This window comes from Schistocerca gregaria, chromosome 3 (genome assembly GCF_023897955.1).
Source record: "Schistocerca gregaria isolate iqSchGreg1 chromosome 3, iqSchGreg1.2, whole genome shotgun sequence".
NCBI lineage: Eukaryota > Metazoa > Arthropoda > Insecta > Orthoptera > Acrididae > Schistocerca > Schistocerca gregaria.
In genome coordinates, this window is record NC_064922.1 from 409,251,753 (window position 1) to 409,271,403 (window position 19,651).

The 19,651-nt window shown below is 38.5% G+C and overlaps 1 protein-coding gene across 1 annotated transcript in view; it reads right to left on the minus strand.

The window, feature by feature from the left end:
• LOC126356208 (venom carboxylesterase-6-like) overlaps positions 1–19,651 on the minus strand; it is a 128,961-nt gene that overhangs the window by 77,783 nt on the left and 31,527 nt on the right. The window contains exon 3 of the mRNA XM_050007021.1: positions 9,811–9,970. Coding sequence (XP_049862978.1) covers positions 9,811–9,970 — 160 coding nt within the window. The remainder of the gene's footprint in view (positions 1–9,810; positions 9,971–19,651) is intronic.

The window sequence follows — 19,651 nt, forward strand, 5'->3', positions numbered from 1 at the left end:
TGGGTAGTTCACATAACTAATCAGGAGGTATTGAATAGGATTGGGGGCAATAGAAATTTGTGGCACAACTTGACTAAAAGAAGGGATCGGTTGGTAGGACATGTTCTGAGGCATCAAGGGATCACCAATTTAGTATTGGAGGGCAGCGTTGAGGGTAAAAATCGTAGAGGGAGACCAAGAGATGAATACACTAAGCAGATTCATAAGGATGTAGGTTGCAGTAAGTACTGTGAGATGAAGCAGCTTGCACAGGATAGAGTAACATGGAGAGCTGCATCAAAAAATATGAAAAATTTGAATTGCAGCCAATTTGATTAAACTCAGCAGTTATATTGTAGTTTGACTTGGAGGGGGGTGGGGTATTGTAAGACTATGTATCAGCATGCTCTTGGTTTGTATCTGTTAGTCATGCATGGATGTAAGAGATCAGCTGCTATAAAAGTTAAAGTGATTGTTTTTTGGGTAATGAAATTGGTGCACAAGTTTATACTTGTGGGTTTTGGACCTGTACACCTCAGGACTTAATAATTTCACTGTTTTTCATTATTGTTTCTGGCATGTGATAGAGTAACATTCACGTAGATTCTAAGTATGTTGAACTACATTTTCATTATTTAGCTACAGGATTTTTACAAATTTGTGGTGCTTCATGACTATGGATGTGTACACCTTTTTGATAAATAAATACATATTGGAGTCTGGAAGCACATGTTCTGCAAATATGTAAACTTAACACCACAGAATGTTTTATCGATTTATCCATTCATTTCAACAAATTTCTTTGTGTTATTGATTATTGTTTTGACGAAGATATAAAATAAATTATTTATGTTATCTAATCACACATTCTTTCAGTTGGCTACCATTGTTAATCCTTCAAGATTGCACCATTCATTTAATGTTTTACTAACTTGCCCAATACACATTTGTTTGAGCACTTTGTTTTGTAAAACCTTTTCCATTTTTAGCGAGTAAAGCTTCAGCACATATAAGTAAGGTGTACAACTCAGCCTTACAACATAAGAAATGAGCCACCATCACTCTGCTTCTTACACTGGCTTGATCTGCTTATACCAGTAACCAGACCTGCTACTTTGTCTTAGGCAGCCACATAGGGAAGTGATATGTGAGGACATTACAATGTGCATGAGCGTAGACAAGAGGAGGATATTGTTGATCAGCTTGTGAACCGACAATTTTGAAGTGTGTTCTTTCACTAATAAACTAAGAGTAGCAGCAATATTTCCCAGCCCTGGCTTTAAGGGTAAGTGGCAAGCTCCATAACGAATTTTCACGGCTCAGCCACCTGCTTCATAGTAGTTGCTGACACCTGGCTTCTTATCTTATAGTGGACACCAAAAGTTGCCAATGCAATGTAAACTTGCATCAGCAAGGTTCTTTTTAGGTGGGCTCCTGGCAGCAATGAAGCAGATGCAGCTCAGTCCTCCTCTGTACTTGATGTCTAGGCAATCAGTCACCAATGCAACCAAAACTTTAGAAGGATAAAAAATTGTCCAGAGAAACACTGAAAAACAGAAAACCAACCTACATACCTATAAAATATTTAGATACAATGATCAAACAAATTAAATGCACTAATGAAGAACACAGGTATCCAGTTCGCATGTACAACCAACAACAATGTATGGCAAAGACTTCACTCAGGAAGAACAAGCACACGAGTATTAGTAAAAATAATCTTCTTACATTCTTCAATCACCAAAATAATGGTAACCACAACTCAGAATGAATGGAATTAGCAACGAAAAGTTTACACATATTACCTTAAGATTTAACAATGAATGTACTTGAAGAGACAGAAATCTGCATACACATGATACAAACACCCCGATGACATTTGAAATGAACGAATGTATTTAAACAAACATTAGATATAAAATTTTACTGAACTCCTAACCAAAGATAATGGATAGACACAAACAACTACACCACAGAGATATCAGTTACGAAGATCATACATACTAACCGAAATTATAACATCCAACACTCCACAGCAACTGTAACTGTATAGAATCTTTGGCAAAATTATCACTATTGTCAGTCTGTCAAATACGAGAATAAAACACCAAATTTAAAAATTACAAGAAAGGGCCATTAAAAGCAGGACCAAGCCACAAAACCGCTTATAGAATAAGAGTCCTAAACCTACACCACATTTTAACACAGTACAGAGTGACAGTGACCCCTGATGACATAGGGACATAAGTACCAAATTTGTACACCTGAAAACATGATTAACCAACATTATAATAAAATTAAAAATGTTATGTAAATTTTGCTGGTGGTCTGAAATGGATCCATCACAATAAATACATCATTAAACTACTATAGCAGCAGTATGTATGTTATTACATACTGTCTCTAAGAATTACCTTCTCCAAAGTGGGCCCATTGGTCCTTAAATCTCTACAACATATTGTTTTTGCTAGAACTCTTAGGCAGTAATTATGAGCTAGACAGGATGCAAGACTTTGTAGGACAGAGCATTTCCAATAGAGGTGTCACCACACTGAAATGCCCCAGTCACAAGCCTATGAAGTATTTGGTGAGATATGATAGGAATATGAAATAAATTCATGGAGACTTCAGACAGGAAGAACTGCTGACACTACTATGCTGAGAGAGAGAGAGAGAGAGAGAGAGAGAGAGAGAGAGAGAGAGAGAGTGAGGAGGATTGGTTGGTCAGTTGATTTCGGAGGGGATCAAACAGCAAGGTCATCAGTCCCATTAGATTAGGAAATGATGGGAAAGGAAGTCAGCCATGTTCTTTCAAAGGAACCATCCCAGCATTTGCCTGAAGCAATTTAGGCAAATCATGGAAAACCTAAATCAGGATGGCCAGACACAGGTTTGAACAGTCATCCTCCTGAATGCGAGTACAGTATGCTAACCACTGTGCCATCTCGTTTGGTTGGTAATTTTATTATTGGGTTCATTCTATCCTACGAAATAAATGGCCACTACCTTAGCAAAGGACTTACTAAGTGTAATCTATGGAGTAACCTATGATAATGAAGGAGGAGGAGGACTATGCAATATTTTATGATAAATCATGACAACAAGTGTCCTACCCTTGAAAGAATCTCAAACTGTTTACAGAGATCTCTCCACACCAGAACGCACACTCTCAAGTTATCAGAAAGGAAAAGAACTGAGAATAAATACAAAAAAAAATTGTCCAGAATTACCTATTGGTTGGTTGGGTGATTTTGGGCAGGGGTACAAACAGCGAGGTTATAGGTCTCATCGGATTAGGGCAGGATGGGGAATGAAGTTGGTTGTGCCATTTCAAAGGAACCATCCCAGCATTTACCTGAAGCAATTTAGGGAAATCATGGAAAACCTAGATCAGTATGGCCAGATGCAGGTTTCAACCGGTGTCATCCTGAATGCGAGTTCAGTGTGCTAACAGAATTATCCATTCTTCATCAAAATATAGAGTATTTTAAAAGTACAGTGGGCTTGTTGAACAGCTTAGTGTTATGTCTCAAAGAGCACTGGCATAAATACACAAATACAACACAGTGCTGTCGTCACATGACTGTGCAAGTCACTAAAGTACAATCACCTTCGAATGCCAGAAGTGGCACACATTTTAACACTAGAGAAGATCTGAACACAATTAGGGTCAATAAACATTTTGAACTGCGAATTGCTGAAGTACCAAAGCTAGGCATCCATTACAAATGAAACCTTGTGTGCATGTACTGCTCATCTAGTGGCAATGTAGACACTTTATTCAACAAATTAAGTGGAGTCCTGGAAAGTCTCAGGTCTCAAAATTAAAACAATAGTATGCCGAGGCATTAACATAAACACAACTGTTGAAGATGAAATTAGTAATGCTACAAGGATATAGAAAAAAACTTCAGTGTAAATGTTAAACCATGTACTTGCAAATATTGACAGGGAGAGCATAAAGTATTTTATAGAGATGTTTGCTCTCTGATCATTATTAACAGATAATAAGGATATGTAAAAACCACAAAATTGAAGACCTACAACAAGTTCTTCTCTCAATGTAAATTACACACTATTTCAAGGACAATGGAAAATTGAACCTGGGATGATGTGTAGATGGAAAATAAATATGTGCTAATGTCTCTAAATTCTTTATTAGGTTTAATTTTTGAGGAGACATTTCCAAGAGTAATCACTTCAACAGCAGCAGTTATGAAAAACAGATGGATAACTGTGGCTATTCAAAAGTCCTCTGACACACTACAATGCCTCAGTTCCTTAAGAAAGCACTACACTAATCCATAGTTCATAAATTACAGTCACAATTACAGAAAGATACAGAGCAGGGTACTGCTTGCTGCAAACAACATTCGATGACAAAATAATACATAATGCTGAAAATTAACGGAAAGTAGTATGGTATGTCATAAACCAAAAAACTGGAAAAAGAACGTAAGTGTAACAACATACAGATCGAAAATGGAAGTAGAGAAATTTTCATTTTTAGAATCTGCCAATTCCTAAAGATTTTCTAATTCTCTGGTACTGCAGAGAAGTTGCAACAAAATAATCCTAATGTGTCGCACCCGCAATGAATAATGCAGAAAGCTCATTGATGTTTTCCACAATGGAACTTGAAGTCAGGAAGGTAATGAGCAAAAATAAGAAGTCAGTAGGCATAAATAAGGTTCCAGTCTCTGTTATGAAGACACACACAGACAGCATACAAAACCCATTAGCAAACATAATAAATTAGTCCTTTCAATCCAAATTTTTATATAAATAATATGCCCTCTAGTATTACAGGTAATTCTAAAATATTTCTGTTTGCTGTTGACACTAGCTTGGTAGTACAGGATGTTGTGTGCAACATTGGCTCTGTTTAAATAGTGCAGTTCATGGTAAGTTCATGGCTTGTAGAAAATAAACTAATGCTAAATTACAGTAAGGCTCGGTTTTTAGAGTTTCTAACACACAATTCAACAAAAACTGACCTTTTAATTTCACAGAAAGGGCATATGATTAGTGAAACTGAACAGTTCAAATTTCTAGGTGTTCAGATAGATAGTGAACTGTCATGGAAAGCCCACATTCACGATCTCATTCAAAGACTTAGTGCTACCATTTTTAACTATTCTAATGGTACCTGAAGTAAGTGATCGTTCGACACAAGAATCAGACTACTTTGCTTACTTTCATTCGCTTATGTCATATGGTATTATATTTGGCTCGGAAATGAGGAGTTCGGGCAGTAAGTGGTTTAAGTTGTGTATGTTTGCGAACCTCTTGTCAACCCCTGTTCACTGGTCTGGGTATTCTGACAATGGCCTCTCAATATACTTTTTCTTTACTGTTGTTTCTTGTTAACAATATCGGCTTATTTTCAAGAATCAGCAGCTTTCACTCATTTAATACTATGCAGAAATCCAATCTGCATTTGGATCACACTTGATTGATTGAGAGGGGTTATGTGACCAAACGGCAAGGTCATCAGTCCCACAAATCAGAAGTTAATCACAGAAGAAAGAGGGTCCACTAAAAGTGGATGGAGAGTGTCAAGGGAGTCAAATTATAAAATAATAAACATTAAACGCACACAGTAAAAGGCATAAAAGGTGAGACCAAATCTAAAAACTGGAAGAAAGGGGCAGTCACGAGGTTAAACACCGAGAAGACAGTTGGATCGCACTTCCTTAATTCTTGTGCAGAAAGGTGTGCAGTATACTGCTGCAACCATTTTCAAAATAAGCTACCACAAGAGTTCCAAAATCTCAGCAGTGATTCATGCAATTTCAAACCAAAACTGAAGAGTTTTCTCATGGGTCGCTCCTTCTATTCTGCCGATTCCTACGTAATATTGTTGACTGTATTTAGTTAAACTTACGGCTTGAATTTTTTTGGGTCCATAAACACTTTATCTTATCTATTATTACTTCTATCGTGTAATTTCATGTACTGACATGTGCCATGACCTTGGAGAGTTGCTCCTCAATTTGGTCCTATGGAACTGTGTGTGTAAGTAAATAAATAAACAAACAAATAAATAAATAAATAAATAAATAAATGAAAGAAATATGTATGAGTCATGCCCATGTTGTTACCTGCATGGCAGACATTTCATATTGGTGTCTGACCACACGGCATTGACAAGGCTTCTCCATTTGAAAGAATCCACTAGCAGTCTCTCAAGATGGTGAATTTGAATCCAAAGTACTACACATCCAAGGAAGAAATGTGGTAATGCAGATGGGCCAAGTCAAACAGTACAGGCATGACAATTTAGCCAATAAATAGTAGGTGGAACAGAATAGTGATCCTGACTGTCAGCAGTGTGCTTCACTGTATACCAACAACCACAATTGTGGAGAACCACTGGCAGTAGACCCAAGAAAAGAATGTGGAACAGTGTGCAAGGAATGAATTGATCGTAAAATTGAGTAGGAGTTTACATTAGAAAACAGTGCACGTCATTCAAGCTGTGACGGTTGTACAAAGTAGTAGTGTAGGATAGGACGAGAAAGAAAATGCTGAGCCATTACGTGAACCACAAGTACAAAAACTGGGATGAGCTGCTGGCATTTTAGGAGCCAGTCATGAATCTAAAATCCATGAAAGTAAAGAGCTCTTGCTATATAAAGTGGTATATGGACAACAAATGCCATTCCTCTGTGTATTTTAGAAACCTTCATCAGCAGAAAGTATTTCTTCAGTACATGCCTTTGCCAAAGAATTGTAAGTCGTCTGGAAGAAAGCTAACAGCGCTAACAACAGGAGGGCACAGGAGCAAGAGGGCGGCTGTACTGCCCACTATAGGCTCCCGCAACTGCCGTTTCATTCATCCCTCATAGTCACACATTTAAAAATGAATACATTACAGGCCTAAAAGAAACCACGTTATCAGGTTAGAGGACTTGCAACCATCGTGATCGAGTATGGTTACCACCGATGGTGCTCAATACATACTGAGGTGACATAAGTCATGGGAGAGTGATACGCACATATGCAGATACCATAGTATCGCATACACAAAGTATGAAAGACCAGTGCATTGGCAGAGCTGTCATCTGTATTCAGGTGAATCATGTGAAAAAGTTTCTAATGTGACTAGGTTCACAGAATGGGAATTAAGAGATTTTGAAGATGGAATGGTTGTTGGAGCTACATGTATTTCAAAATTGTTAGAGAATTCAATATTCCGAGATCCACAGCATCAAGAGTGCAACGAGAATACCAAATTTCAGGAAAAACCTCTAACCATAGACAACACAGTGGCCAATGGCCTTCACTTATCGACCAAGACTTGCAGCATATGCGTACAATTGTCAGTGCTAAGAGACACGCAACACTGCATGAAATAATTGCTGAAATCAATTTGGGATGTATGATGAATGTATCCATTAAGACTGTGTGGTAAAATTTGGCATTTATGGGCTACAGCAGAAGACTAACATTGCGAGTGCCTTTGCGAATAGCGTAACTTTGCCAGCAGCACCTCTCCAGGGCTCGAGGTCATATCAGTTGCATTCTAGATGTCTGGAAAACCATGGGGCTGGTCAGATGAGTCCCACTTTTAAGTTTGTAAGAGCTGATGGTAGTGTTCAAGTGTGGTGCAGACCCCATGAAGCCATGGATCCAAGTTGTCAACACAGCACTTGACAAGCTGGTGGTGGCTCCATAATTGTGTGGGCTGTGCTTAATGGAATGGATTGGGTCTTTTGTCTAACTGAACCAACTGAGACCATTTGCAGCCATCCATGGACTTCATGTTCCCAAATGACAATGGAATTTTTGTGGATGACAACGTGCCATATCACCGGGTCACAGTATTTGTGATTGGTCTGAAGAACATTCTGAAGAATTCAAGTGAATTATTTGGCCACCCAGACCACTCGACATGAATCTCATACAACATTAATGGGACGTCAACGACAGGTCAGGTCTTGAATAAAATCCTGTGCTGGCAACACTTTCACAATTATGGATAGGTATAGAGGCAGCATGGATCAATATTACTGCAGGGAACTACGAATGACATGCTGAGTACATGCCACATCAAGTTGCTGCACTAGATCAGACAAAAGGGGGACTATATCAAAGGTACTCCACAACTTTTGTCATGTCATTGTATTAGCTTATAAATTGTTGTATTATGGGTGCAGTGCCATGACATTTCAGAGATATTAAAAAAAAAAAAAAAAAAAAAAAAAAAAAAAAAAAAAAAAGAGAAAGAAATTTCCTCACACACTTTGTTAGCATGGTGCCTAATTTAGTGGCCCTTTTCATTTCATTTTCAACACCATATAATGAGAGCATAGGCAATCTTAATGTCTTATCAAAGTGGAAGTTAGCTCGGGAGTATCTGCTCCACACAGTCTAAGACAAGTATGTGCAATCTTTGGTGACCTGCACGCCTTGTTCACATACACAACAACAACAGCACTCCTAGCACATCAAGTCAAAACTATAGTGCTCGTGACTTTAATGGTTACGGGTAACACATTGATATGAATGGCACCCCTTTCTCACCAACAAATTATGTTCCAAAACAAGCATTTTTGAGAGTACTTTTGTGTATGTTTACCACATCTTCAGATGTTTGCATTTATTTACATGTCATTAACATTGTCTCTTTACTTACGATGTTTTACAATAACTGTCTTAAAAATGTCCATTGTATAATTCTGCAACACCATTAATAAAGAAATAATGTTCACAACACAAATGAATGTAAAAAGTTGGCATGACAGGCATCTTGAAATGTCATGGAGGAAAAATAAATGAGTGAACGGACAACAGATAATTAGTTTGTTCAACAAATTATAGCCCCTGCTGCTGTTAATCAAATTGGCACAGTTTGCAAGCAGTCAGTAATTTTCATGCCATTGTTGCCTACTAGCAACATTTGCAATGTATCAATGTGTAGCACAGATGTAGGCTGCATCCAGTAAATAACGTTTGCACATTTTAAGCACCGTTCCAGAGGTGGAAATACTTCTCGCCCCAGCCCTTCCAGGTAGTAAGTTTTCTCCCACTCCACACACACACACACACACACACACACACACACACACACACACACACACACACACTAGCACAAGGGTCATAGCTTCACTGTTAGACTGGAAACATGTTTCTCTTTGTTGTTCAGATCCAGGATTGGTGAAATGGCATTGTGTATGCATGGAATACGCAAACCTTTCGCTGGTTTTTGTCATGAGCCGCAAGCCTGAAGCAAGCCAAGTGTCGGCGAAAATACACAAAAATATGTCCCTGGTGCAGTACAATGCGAGGGCCTCACACTCACTCTCCCTGAACCTCTTTGCTGGGCTGAACTGAAACCAATAGCAGCCAGATTGCCCACAGAGGTCTAACAATCCTTCCTCCAACTGCTACAGCAGTGCAAACTGTTATTTAATAAACCTCATACCACTCACCCCAAAAGGGAAGACTGTGAAAATTATGACTGTACAACAGTTCTTGCAAGTTTACTAAAATGACTAACAGATCAATCTTGAACTGTAACTCCCCAGTCTAACTAGTCCCATCCACATATGAGTATTGCCCTTCAGTGGTGCTCTGGAAGTACAGATACTGACATTGTCATTAAACTTTTGCTAATACAAATACTTCAACTTGTTCACACTGATATAAAACATTTTTATCTATTAAAAAATATTATCTGACCTTCTGAGCAACTGTCCCACAATTCCAGCATTGTACAGTAAGTATTTTGATATTACCAAAAATTACATTTGTTATTGTTTTTAGCTAGAGTGGTAAACTTTAAACAAAATGTAACTAAAATAAAATTAAATCTGACATATTTACCAAATGGTCCCAAGCGATAATTGATACTGACGAACACTACTCCACGGTCCATTAGAAATTCGGGACCATAATAATTTGAGGTTCCTGCTCCGGATGACCAACTTCCTCCATGTATCCACACCATAACAGGTAACTTTGATTCATGTTCCTGGACTGAAATCTTTTAAAAAGAACAGTGAATAATCAACATTAAATTGCATTTCATTTATTAAGTATAAAAACACTTTAAATGTGAAAAAGAATTATTTATCAACTAAATGCCTGTGAAAGAAACATATCTTAGTTGCTCAGAAACTATTTTATTGATTCTAATGTGCCACGATGAATATGGGTGTAATTTAAATGTGTGTGTGTGTGTGTGTGTGTGTGTGTGTGTGTGTGTGTGTGTGTGTGTGTTAGTGCCAAATGAAGTAACAACTGCTGTGTATTATGCAAGAATGAGGAAAGGGCTCTTAGTATTAGATGACTGACATGGGGAACACAGGAAACCTCAACAGTTATTATCTTTTGAGCTAAAACACGTGCCCTCTGCTCTGTTCCGTGGTCACTGTCCATCAAACGATCCCATGTCATGAGCATAGCACACTAGTTCTGGTTGATGGCATCCTTTGCTTTAAGCAAGGTATCACTTTTCACTTCATTGGCTACATCTCGTATATATTGAAAAATAGTTCTTGGAGAATGCTAAACCTCTGTGTAATCACTGTGGTGTACTCAGCACCAATGCTAATTAATGCTTATTGAAGACTACAAACTGCTCTCCACTGACAATGCTGAAGGGCCATAGATACAACACACATCAGCACGCACTTTTCACTCATTGTGTCTTTATCGCTCTTCAAAACTGTGGTGAATGTCAAATGTATGATAATTTTGCAGTTATGTTTTGTATGCTCACATTGTTTCCCTTTTGTATATGAGTGATGATTCAGATCACACTTTTTTCATATAGAATGTAACTCAAAGGACCACAAGTATCCCCTACAGCCACTATCTGGAACCAAAAATAGCATTTACATACATTTGTTCTGGCACATAAAGGACCTGTACCTTTTTCTTAGCTCTTTAACATAATGAATGATTTTTATTTACTTATTTATTTATTTTGAAACTAGAGACCAAGAAAACAGCAGAAACAGTAATTATCAAGTTTATTAGACTCACAATGACACCAAGTCAAAATCTGATGGACAATTCTTTCAGTAAATAAGAAATATTCAAACTGTTTGATGAAACTGAAGGAACACTTTTCTAATTCTGTCCCCAAAAATTATTTTTTTAACTGCAACACATGTTGGTATCCCTGAACCATAGTCCACGACAGCTTTTTAGGTTTATGTGCAACTGAAGCTTATATTACATGGTGAGTGAAAGAAATGGATCAGTTTTTACACCTGCAATCCTCCACTGTTCAGAAACTAAAAGAGGTATGAAAATAAAGTTTAAGCACTTATTTAAAATTCTGTGTGTCATTTCATGTCAAAATTCCCAATAAAATTAAACAGCTACTGGCTAGAAATTATCCGTCTGCAACTACTTCAGTCTGCTAACATTCACAGGATGTCCTCCTACAACATGACGGATCTGTACCAAAAGGCACAGGATTGTTGTGCTTTATGTCAATCACTGGCTCCTCATCCCATTGCGTCTCGTGGCTGTGAATATCAAACAATGTGGCTACAAGTGAGTCTTAGTATTGAGATTATTGGCTCTAAAATTAAGCAACTTTTACTCTGAGTTTTTGCCAATTGATGTTTGCTCTAAGAAGGATGCTTGTGTAAATGAAAGATGTTTATGTTAATGAGTTTGTTAACAAGAGCAATGTGCTGCAAGTGCCACATACATCTTACACACCAGGTGGAAGAGTTTTGTCATGGTTGACTTTCCCAAGGCGATCAGTAGTTCTCCGGAATGTCCTCCCCTCCCAAGGCCTTACACCCAAACTTCCAGATGTTGGACACTCAGATCTGGGGCAAACATTGTATGCTGATAGACTATCAACCACAACTCAAATTTACTTCGTACTATGTGCTGTCTTCCAGAAGAACAGGCGTAAACGTTAATTAAAAGTAACGCCAGAACTACCAGAGGATGTAAAAAGCATTTCTGCGAGATATCTGGTTTCCATACGGGTGTTGGTAGAGTGCTAGATCGGCATCCGCGGTTCAAATCCTACAAACAACTTTTTTTTTTTCCTTTACTCCATTGTGTGTGAAAGTGTTATGTGGGACAACATTTTCCTGACATGTAAAAAGGCATTTTGGAGTTTGTAGAAATGTTCTTTCGGCAAACAGACATGACTTGTGATGAAGCAGCTAGTGCATTTGTAGTCTCACAGAACAAACAGAAACAGTGACACAAAAGAATAAAGAAACAGTTGCATCACAAGTGTGGAAGTAGTAGTAGTAGTAGTAGTAGTAGTAGTAGTAATAATAAGTGACTGCAGATGGTAGTGCCACATACATTAGCTGTATTATTTCATTTGTGCTTACTACTGTTAGTTTTATTGTGTGTACTACCACCACCACCACCACCACCACCACTTCCACACATGTGATGCAACTGTTTCTGTATTTTTCTGTTCTGTGAAATTACAAAGGTACTCTATAGATTTACTACTTTCAAATAAATGAATCAAAAGCAGACTGCCAAGAGGACATTGTCGTAAACTCGAAACAGCCCTTTTACATGTTAGGAAAATGTTGTTCCAAGTAACACTTTCACACACAATACAGTGAGGAAAAAATAATTTGCCCTCATTGGAATTTGAACCACAGTCTCATAAAATAAAAAAAAAAAAAAAAAAAAAAAAATGAACTCCTGAATTTTTTGTACAACAATCTACCGCACTACCAACTCACTCACGAAAACAACACACAATTTGGCTCACAGATATGCTTTTTGTGTGCTCTGGTAGCTTTGGTGTTACTATTAATCAACTTTTATGCCCATTCTGCTTGACGACAGCACATAATACGAACTAAATCGGAGTTTTGGTTGATACTCTATCGACATACAATGTATGGTCCAGATCTGAGTGTCTGATATCTGGAGGTTTGGACAATAGGTCTTTCAGTGCTGTCAAATTATTCTTGCATAATACTGCCTTGAAGTTCACCTTCCTTGTACAGATCCTCTATACACTCCTTCCACCTTTCGGCTTTCCCTTCTTTGCTTACGACGAGTTTTCCATCTAAGCTCTTTAAAATCATACAGCTGCTTCCCTTTTCTCCAAAGGCCACTTTACTTTTCCTAAGGTAGTATCTATACATTTCCTACTGAAATACGCTTCTAAATCATTACATTTGCCCTATGGCCTCTCCTGTTTAATCCTCTCGTACTTCCTGGCAATCTCATTTTTTAGATGTTTGTGTTCCCTTTTGTCTCCTTCATTTGCTGCATTTTTGAATCTTTTCTATTCATCAGTTAAATTCAATATCTCCTGTGTTATCCAAGGGTTTCTACTAGGCCTTGTCTTTCTACTTACCTGATCCCCAGCCGCCTATACTATTTCATCTCTCAAAGCTACCCATTCATTATCTACTGTACTCATTTCCCCTGTTCTAATCAACCATTGCCTAATGCTCTATCTGAAACTCTCAAAAACCTCTGGCTCTTTCCACTTATCCAGGGCCAATCTCCTTAATTTCCTATCATTTGAAATTTCTTTACTTTTAATCTACAGTTCACAACCAACAAATTGTGATCAGAGCACATATCTGTGCCTGGAAATGTCTTGCAATTTCTTGCAATTTAAAACCTGGGTCTGAAATCTGTCTTACCATCATATAATCAATCTGAAACCTTTCAGTGTCTCCAGGTTGATTAAATCAGCTCTGTGTAAAATTCAGAAAGCTTTCTCTTTCATTCATTCTTTTTGACTATTAAACCTACTCCAGCATTACCTCTTTTTGATTTTTGATTTATAACTGTTATTCACCTAACCAGAAGTCCTATTCCTCCTGCCACTGAATTAATTCCCACTACACCTAACTTCAACCTATCTATTTCCATTTTTAAAATTTTCTAATATTCCATGCTCTTATCTGTAGAATGTCAGTTTTGTTTTTCCTAAGGACATATTCCTAGTAGTTTCCACCTGGAGGTCCGAATGGGTGAATACTATACCTCCAGAATATTTTACCACAGAGGTTGTCATTATCACTTAAACACTCAGTGGAGGTACATCCCCCTGGTAAAAATTATGGCCATTCACAGTACCAGTACAGCAAGGCTGTTTTGGTTGATGTCAGATGGCCAGATCAATCAATCGTCCAGACTGCCTCCCACCCCCCCCCCCCCCCCCCCCCTTCAACTACTGCAATGGCCGCTGCCTCTCTTCAGGAACCACACATTTGTTTGGCCCCTCAACATAAATTCCTCAATTGTGATTGCATCTGATGTACAGCTATTTGTATCGCTTAGGCACACAAGTCACCCCACCGATGACAAGGTCCATGGTTCACAAGTGGACTTCCATGGTAAGGTTTGCAAATTAGATTCACTTACTTACACTAATGCGGCCCACATACTACTAGCTTAGTGTTTTCATGGAATATTACTTCATCCATAAAGGAATTCAGCCATAACCAGACTGTCTTCTGCTAATACTGTGTGTGTAAACTGACTCGCCATCTTTAGAGTGACTCATTAAGACTGACAGCAAAGTGCTCCCACCCACCTTACTTTCTGGTAGGGTAAGCCAATTGCACAAGTAAATGCAGAAGATCATAATGGGAGAAATTTCACATAGGTGGCAGAGATATATGCTATCAAGTGCAAATCCTTTCAACCAAAGGGTGCTTTAGGTTGAAATAGGTTTCTCATGTGATTTTATTCATCATAATGATGCTTTCAATCTTGATACAATGTGCAACCAGCATTTGGAATCACTAAGTCTCATAGACAACAATTGATGAGAATTTGACACATCCTTTTACAGAGGGTGTATAGCTCTGCCGTATGTGTGATATTTCTTCCACTATGACCTTCTCTGTACAGATGTGCAACTGCCTGCCCAATTCACATTGCTCAAGTTGTGAAAGACTTAAAGGTAATTGTGTTGTATTATACAGCATGCCTTGCTACAGCCAATTTGTGGTTGCAGACATGCAACAATGTGTTGTAGAGAGTGTATGAGAGGGTTGCTTTGACAATTGCTCCTGCCTCTGATGAAATGGGATACCTGTGATAGAATGAGCAGAATGTACTGAGTGGGTCTCTGGCTCAAGTCATTCACCTATACTTGGGTGTTGCAATTAGAAGTTGCATGGTGTAACCAGTCACCCTCCTCTAATGTTACCCTTTTTATAGAGATAATCAATACCATGTATACTATCAATTCTTGCTTAGGTTAAAATTACCTCAGCTGTTTCACTAAAAGAATTCATATGATTTTGTATACGATTATTATATTTCAGGCTAAAATGTATAAAAAGGAAATTAATGTGTTACAATTGATATGCACTAACATTTAAAATTACTGTTCTTTTAAGAAAAATTGAAGTTACAAAATCTCTAGCGTACTTAAAATTGATGTTATTAAATTTGTTTCTTGATTTATTTATGAAATAATGATATAATTTGGTAAAGATTCTTCTCCTGTCAAGAAAGTTTGTAAACTCCTTTGCTTCGTAAACTCTCTTGAAATTGTGTGTACCACTGAATGTAAATAGTAGTGGGCATACCTCAGATGGTAGTAAACATTTTTATAAGTTTGTCAACAACAATGTAATTTGGTGGGATCGAAGTGAAAATTGTAAAGTCAGTGTGAGGCAAATCAACAGTTATTTCACCTCCAGGCACCTGTTAAATCAAATTTTCAGCAGCAAGAATGTATTCCTAGACACAACAAGATTTTGAGCCAGCAACAACTACAACAACAACAACAACAACGAGATAATTAAGATAAGTTAAAAAGTTCTTCTTTTGTAATCTTACTTCCCTTAAAGTTTTCAAAATTTATGGGAAGAATGAGAATTTTAATGGTGATGTGTGGGAGGGTAAGATTACAATAGGGACAGACCGGAATGTTTCTTAAGTTTGATTAGTGATGAAATAAAATTCTGGGAGATATGAAAAAGATTCCCTGGGAAAGACATTACTCATTTCAGGGAAAATCTGTCTGTGCTTTGAGACCTGACTCGCCGGTCTCTGCCACTTTACATTTAACCAAGAAATAATTATTCGAGTCTATTGTCAGGTACAAGTATGACAAATTATCTGTACACAATATACAGGGTGTTACAAAAAGGTAAGGCCAAACTTTCAGGAAACATTCCTCACACACAAAGAAAGAAAATATGTTACGTGGACAGGTGTCCATGTTAGAGCTCATTTTATTACTTCTCTTCAAATCACATTAATCATGGAATGGAAACACACAGCAATAGAACGTACCAGTGTGACTTCAAACACTTTGCTACAGAAATTGTTCAAAATGTCCTCCATTAGGGAGGATACATGCATCCTCCCCCCGTCGCATAGAATCCCTGATGCGCCGATGCAGCCCTGGAGAATGGTGTATTGTATCACAGCCGTCCACAATACAAGCACGAAGAGTCAACATTTTGTACCGGGGTTGCATAGACAAGAGCTTTCAAATGCCTCCATAAATGAAAGTCAAGAGGGTTGAGGTCAGCAGAGCGTGGAGGCCGTGGAATTGGTCCGCCTCTACCAATCCATCGGTCACCGAATCTGTTGTTGAGAAGCGTACAAATACTTCGACTGAAATGTGCAGGAGCTCCATCGTGCATGAACCACATGTTGTGTCATACTTGTAAATGCACAGGTTCTTGCAGCACAGGTAGAGTGTCCCGTATGAAATCATGATAACGTGTTCCATTGAGCGTAGGTGGAAGAACATGGGGCCCAATCAAGACATCACTAACAATACCTGCCCAAACGTTCACAGAAAATCTGTGTTGATGACGTGATTGCACAATTGTGTGCGGATTCTTGTCAGCCCACACATGTTGATTGTGAAAATTTACAATTTGATCACGTTGGAATGAAGCCTCATCCGTAAAGCCCAAATCTAAAAACTGGGAAGCAGAGGGATAAAAGAGTGGTCTTTATAAAGGGGAGTGGTGATGGGTCCCAGATCGGGAAAATATGTAGAGGGGCCCTAATCACAACCACCCTGCCCCTGCTCCAGGACTAAAGCAAAACCTTATATCTGAAAATAAAAACCAGTTTCATGGAGAAAATGCGCTAATATTAAAGACAAGGAATCTGGAGCACTATATTTCATATGAAGGGCCAAAAGAAGGGGACATTCCACCAATACATAGGATACAATCAGTCTGGCTCCACAACCACACCTAAGGGGTAGTTTGTTATGCAAGTGGAAACAATTGTTATCACCAATGCTTAGATTGCACAAGACAATGGACTCCTTGAGAGGAGCAGAAGGAAGAGCACCAAACTGCAGTAGACTCCTTGATTGTACAGAGTTTACTATTGTGAGCAGTAGTGCACCAGATGTCATTCCACTTTTGGGGAAAGAGAGATTTGACGTAGACCTGCATAACAGCAGCTGGAATCATCAAAGGGGAACTGGGGAGGGGGGGGGGGGGGGGATAAGTATCTGCTCCTCTAACCAAACACTCAGGCAGTTCATTCCCTGGGATGCCCACATGACTTGGGACCCACAGAAAGGCAACTGAGCAGGCGGCACGGTCAAGGGCAGGGAGAAGGTCACGGATAGCAGAGACCAAAGGATGATGAGAGTAACAGGCTGCTCATTGAGTCAGAATACATTAAAACAATGAGGAGAAAGGCATGAGAAACAAAATGGAGGGACCTGTTGATGGCTAGTAGCTCTGCTCTGAATACACTGCATGATCCCGGCAATATGGTGTTCTAAGCCAGAACAAGATATGAAAGAGTATCCTGTCCTATATATCACCTTAGAACCTTCAACATAGAGGATGGTGGTACCATGGAACTCTACAAGGATGGAACATACATTAAAGACACTGGAAAACCAGAGGGGTGACAAAGACATTCGGACCCTGAAATAGGTCGATACTAATCCATAGTCTGGACAGCATCCAAGGGTTGGGGGGAGATGTTAGAGGGAAGACACTGGGTGCATTCTAGTGAGTGGAGATGGAGATGGAGATCCCAACAGAAGGATGCGAGACGCATTCCAACCGGCAATCCCACCATGGGTACTTATCAGGAAGGAGACATCCCTTATTTTCAAAGAGGACAGGTTATATGGGATGGTCACAGAATTTGCAAATGGAGATTGTATAAAAAACCAGGAGCTGGCTCTGTCGTATTTTTAGAGGGAAAATCCCCACTTCTGCCAGAAGACTGTCAACAGGACTAGTGGAAAAGGCACCAATAGCCAGACACACCCCACAATGGTGAACAGGGTCAATTACAGTGAAACCTTACATTTACCCTTTCCAAGGAACTTCCAAAAAAATGGTGTAAAATGTGGGAAATAATGTTTTAAGCTGTAAAAGTTACTTATAGGATACCCCCTTGCACTTTATGTGTGATGTATGTACATGGCAGGCATCAAAAAGTTTGTCAGGAACTTATTTTATCATCTAATAAAGGATTATTATCTAATAAAGGTTTATTATCTAATAAAAACCACTGATGTAACTGAAATTGATAATCGTCTGGGAAGTGGAAATCTTTTACTTAATTTCAAATGTCATAATCAATGTTTCTGGAAAGCCTGCAGCTGTAATTCATTATTTAAATAATGAAACACTACACTAGCTACATATTTTGTCATGGTTAATTATGCGTTTCGAGAATTTTTTCTCATCGTCAAGTGCAAATATGTAAATAAGTATTTTGTATGGTGTTTGAATATGTGTTTTTCTGTTCTCTTTCACTGTACTCGTCCTTTGAGGTTATCAGGTACTGTGCCTCATCAGTTATGTAGAAAACCGTACAAGCACCCTCACACTATCACTCACATTGTTTGTTCGTATAACATCACAAAAAATACATATGTAAATACTACACTTGACAATGAGAATAAATTCTTGAAATACTTTTTGCTCAGCATGAAAAAAATACGTAATCGGCACTGTGTTTACACTAAAAACATATGAGCAACTAGCGCTCCACGTGGCCATACGCCAAAACACGATAAATATGGTCCAATAAAGGTGTCATGGTGATCACAACAATCACGAAACTGCATTTGCACAGTAGAAACAGTTTGGAAATGGTTGTGAATGGTCATGATATCTTCATTCAAATTAACCTAGTTACTCCCATCAGCCAGCATGCATTTTAGAGCTTGGCAGCAGCGGGAGATTCAGCACGAATTGTTACAACTTTTACTCATTTACCCATTCAAATCCACTGAATAGAATCTCAAGAAACTTAACCACTTAATATTTATAAACACTACTGGATGGCCAACATTATGCCACCATCATATTTTCTGCACAAACATTTTTTTGTAATGCGTAAATAGTGGGAAAATTATAAATAGCTTGATGCAAAATCAGGTGCAAATTAACATTGTGGGCATAGGAAATTTGATGGGACTGATTAAAAAAATGTTGTAAATAGCAGGAAAACATTAATTCCAAGAACGTAAAAGCAACATTATACTGTATTTTCAGGGTGGAATGACCCGCTGAGCTGTAAACCTGACTACCATAATCTAGTCTGGCAAGACCAGAGCATGGTAAATATGGAGGAGAGTAGCGCAGACTGCTCAACAAGATGTGTGGGCCAGAAGGCAGACAGCATTAAGCTTCCACACGCACGTAATCTTCAAGTGGCGAATATGGGGCAGCCACACCAGCTTTTTATCAGAAATAAGGCCCAAGAAATGGTACTGTGCTACAACATCAAG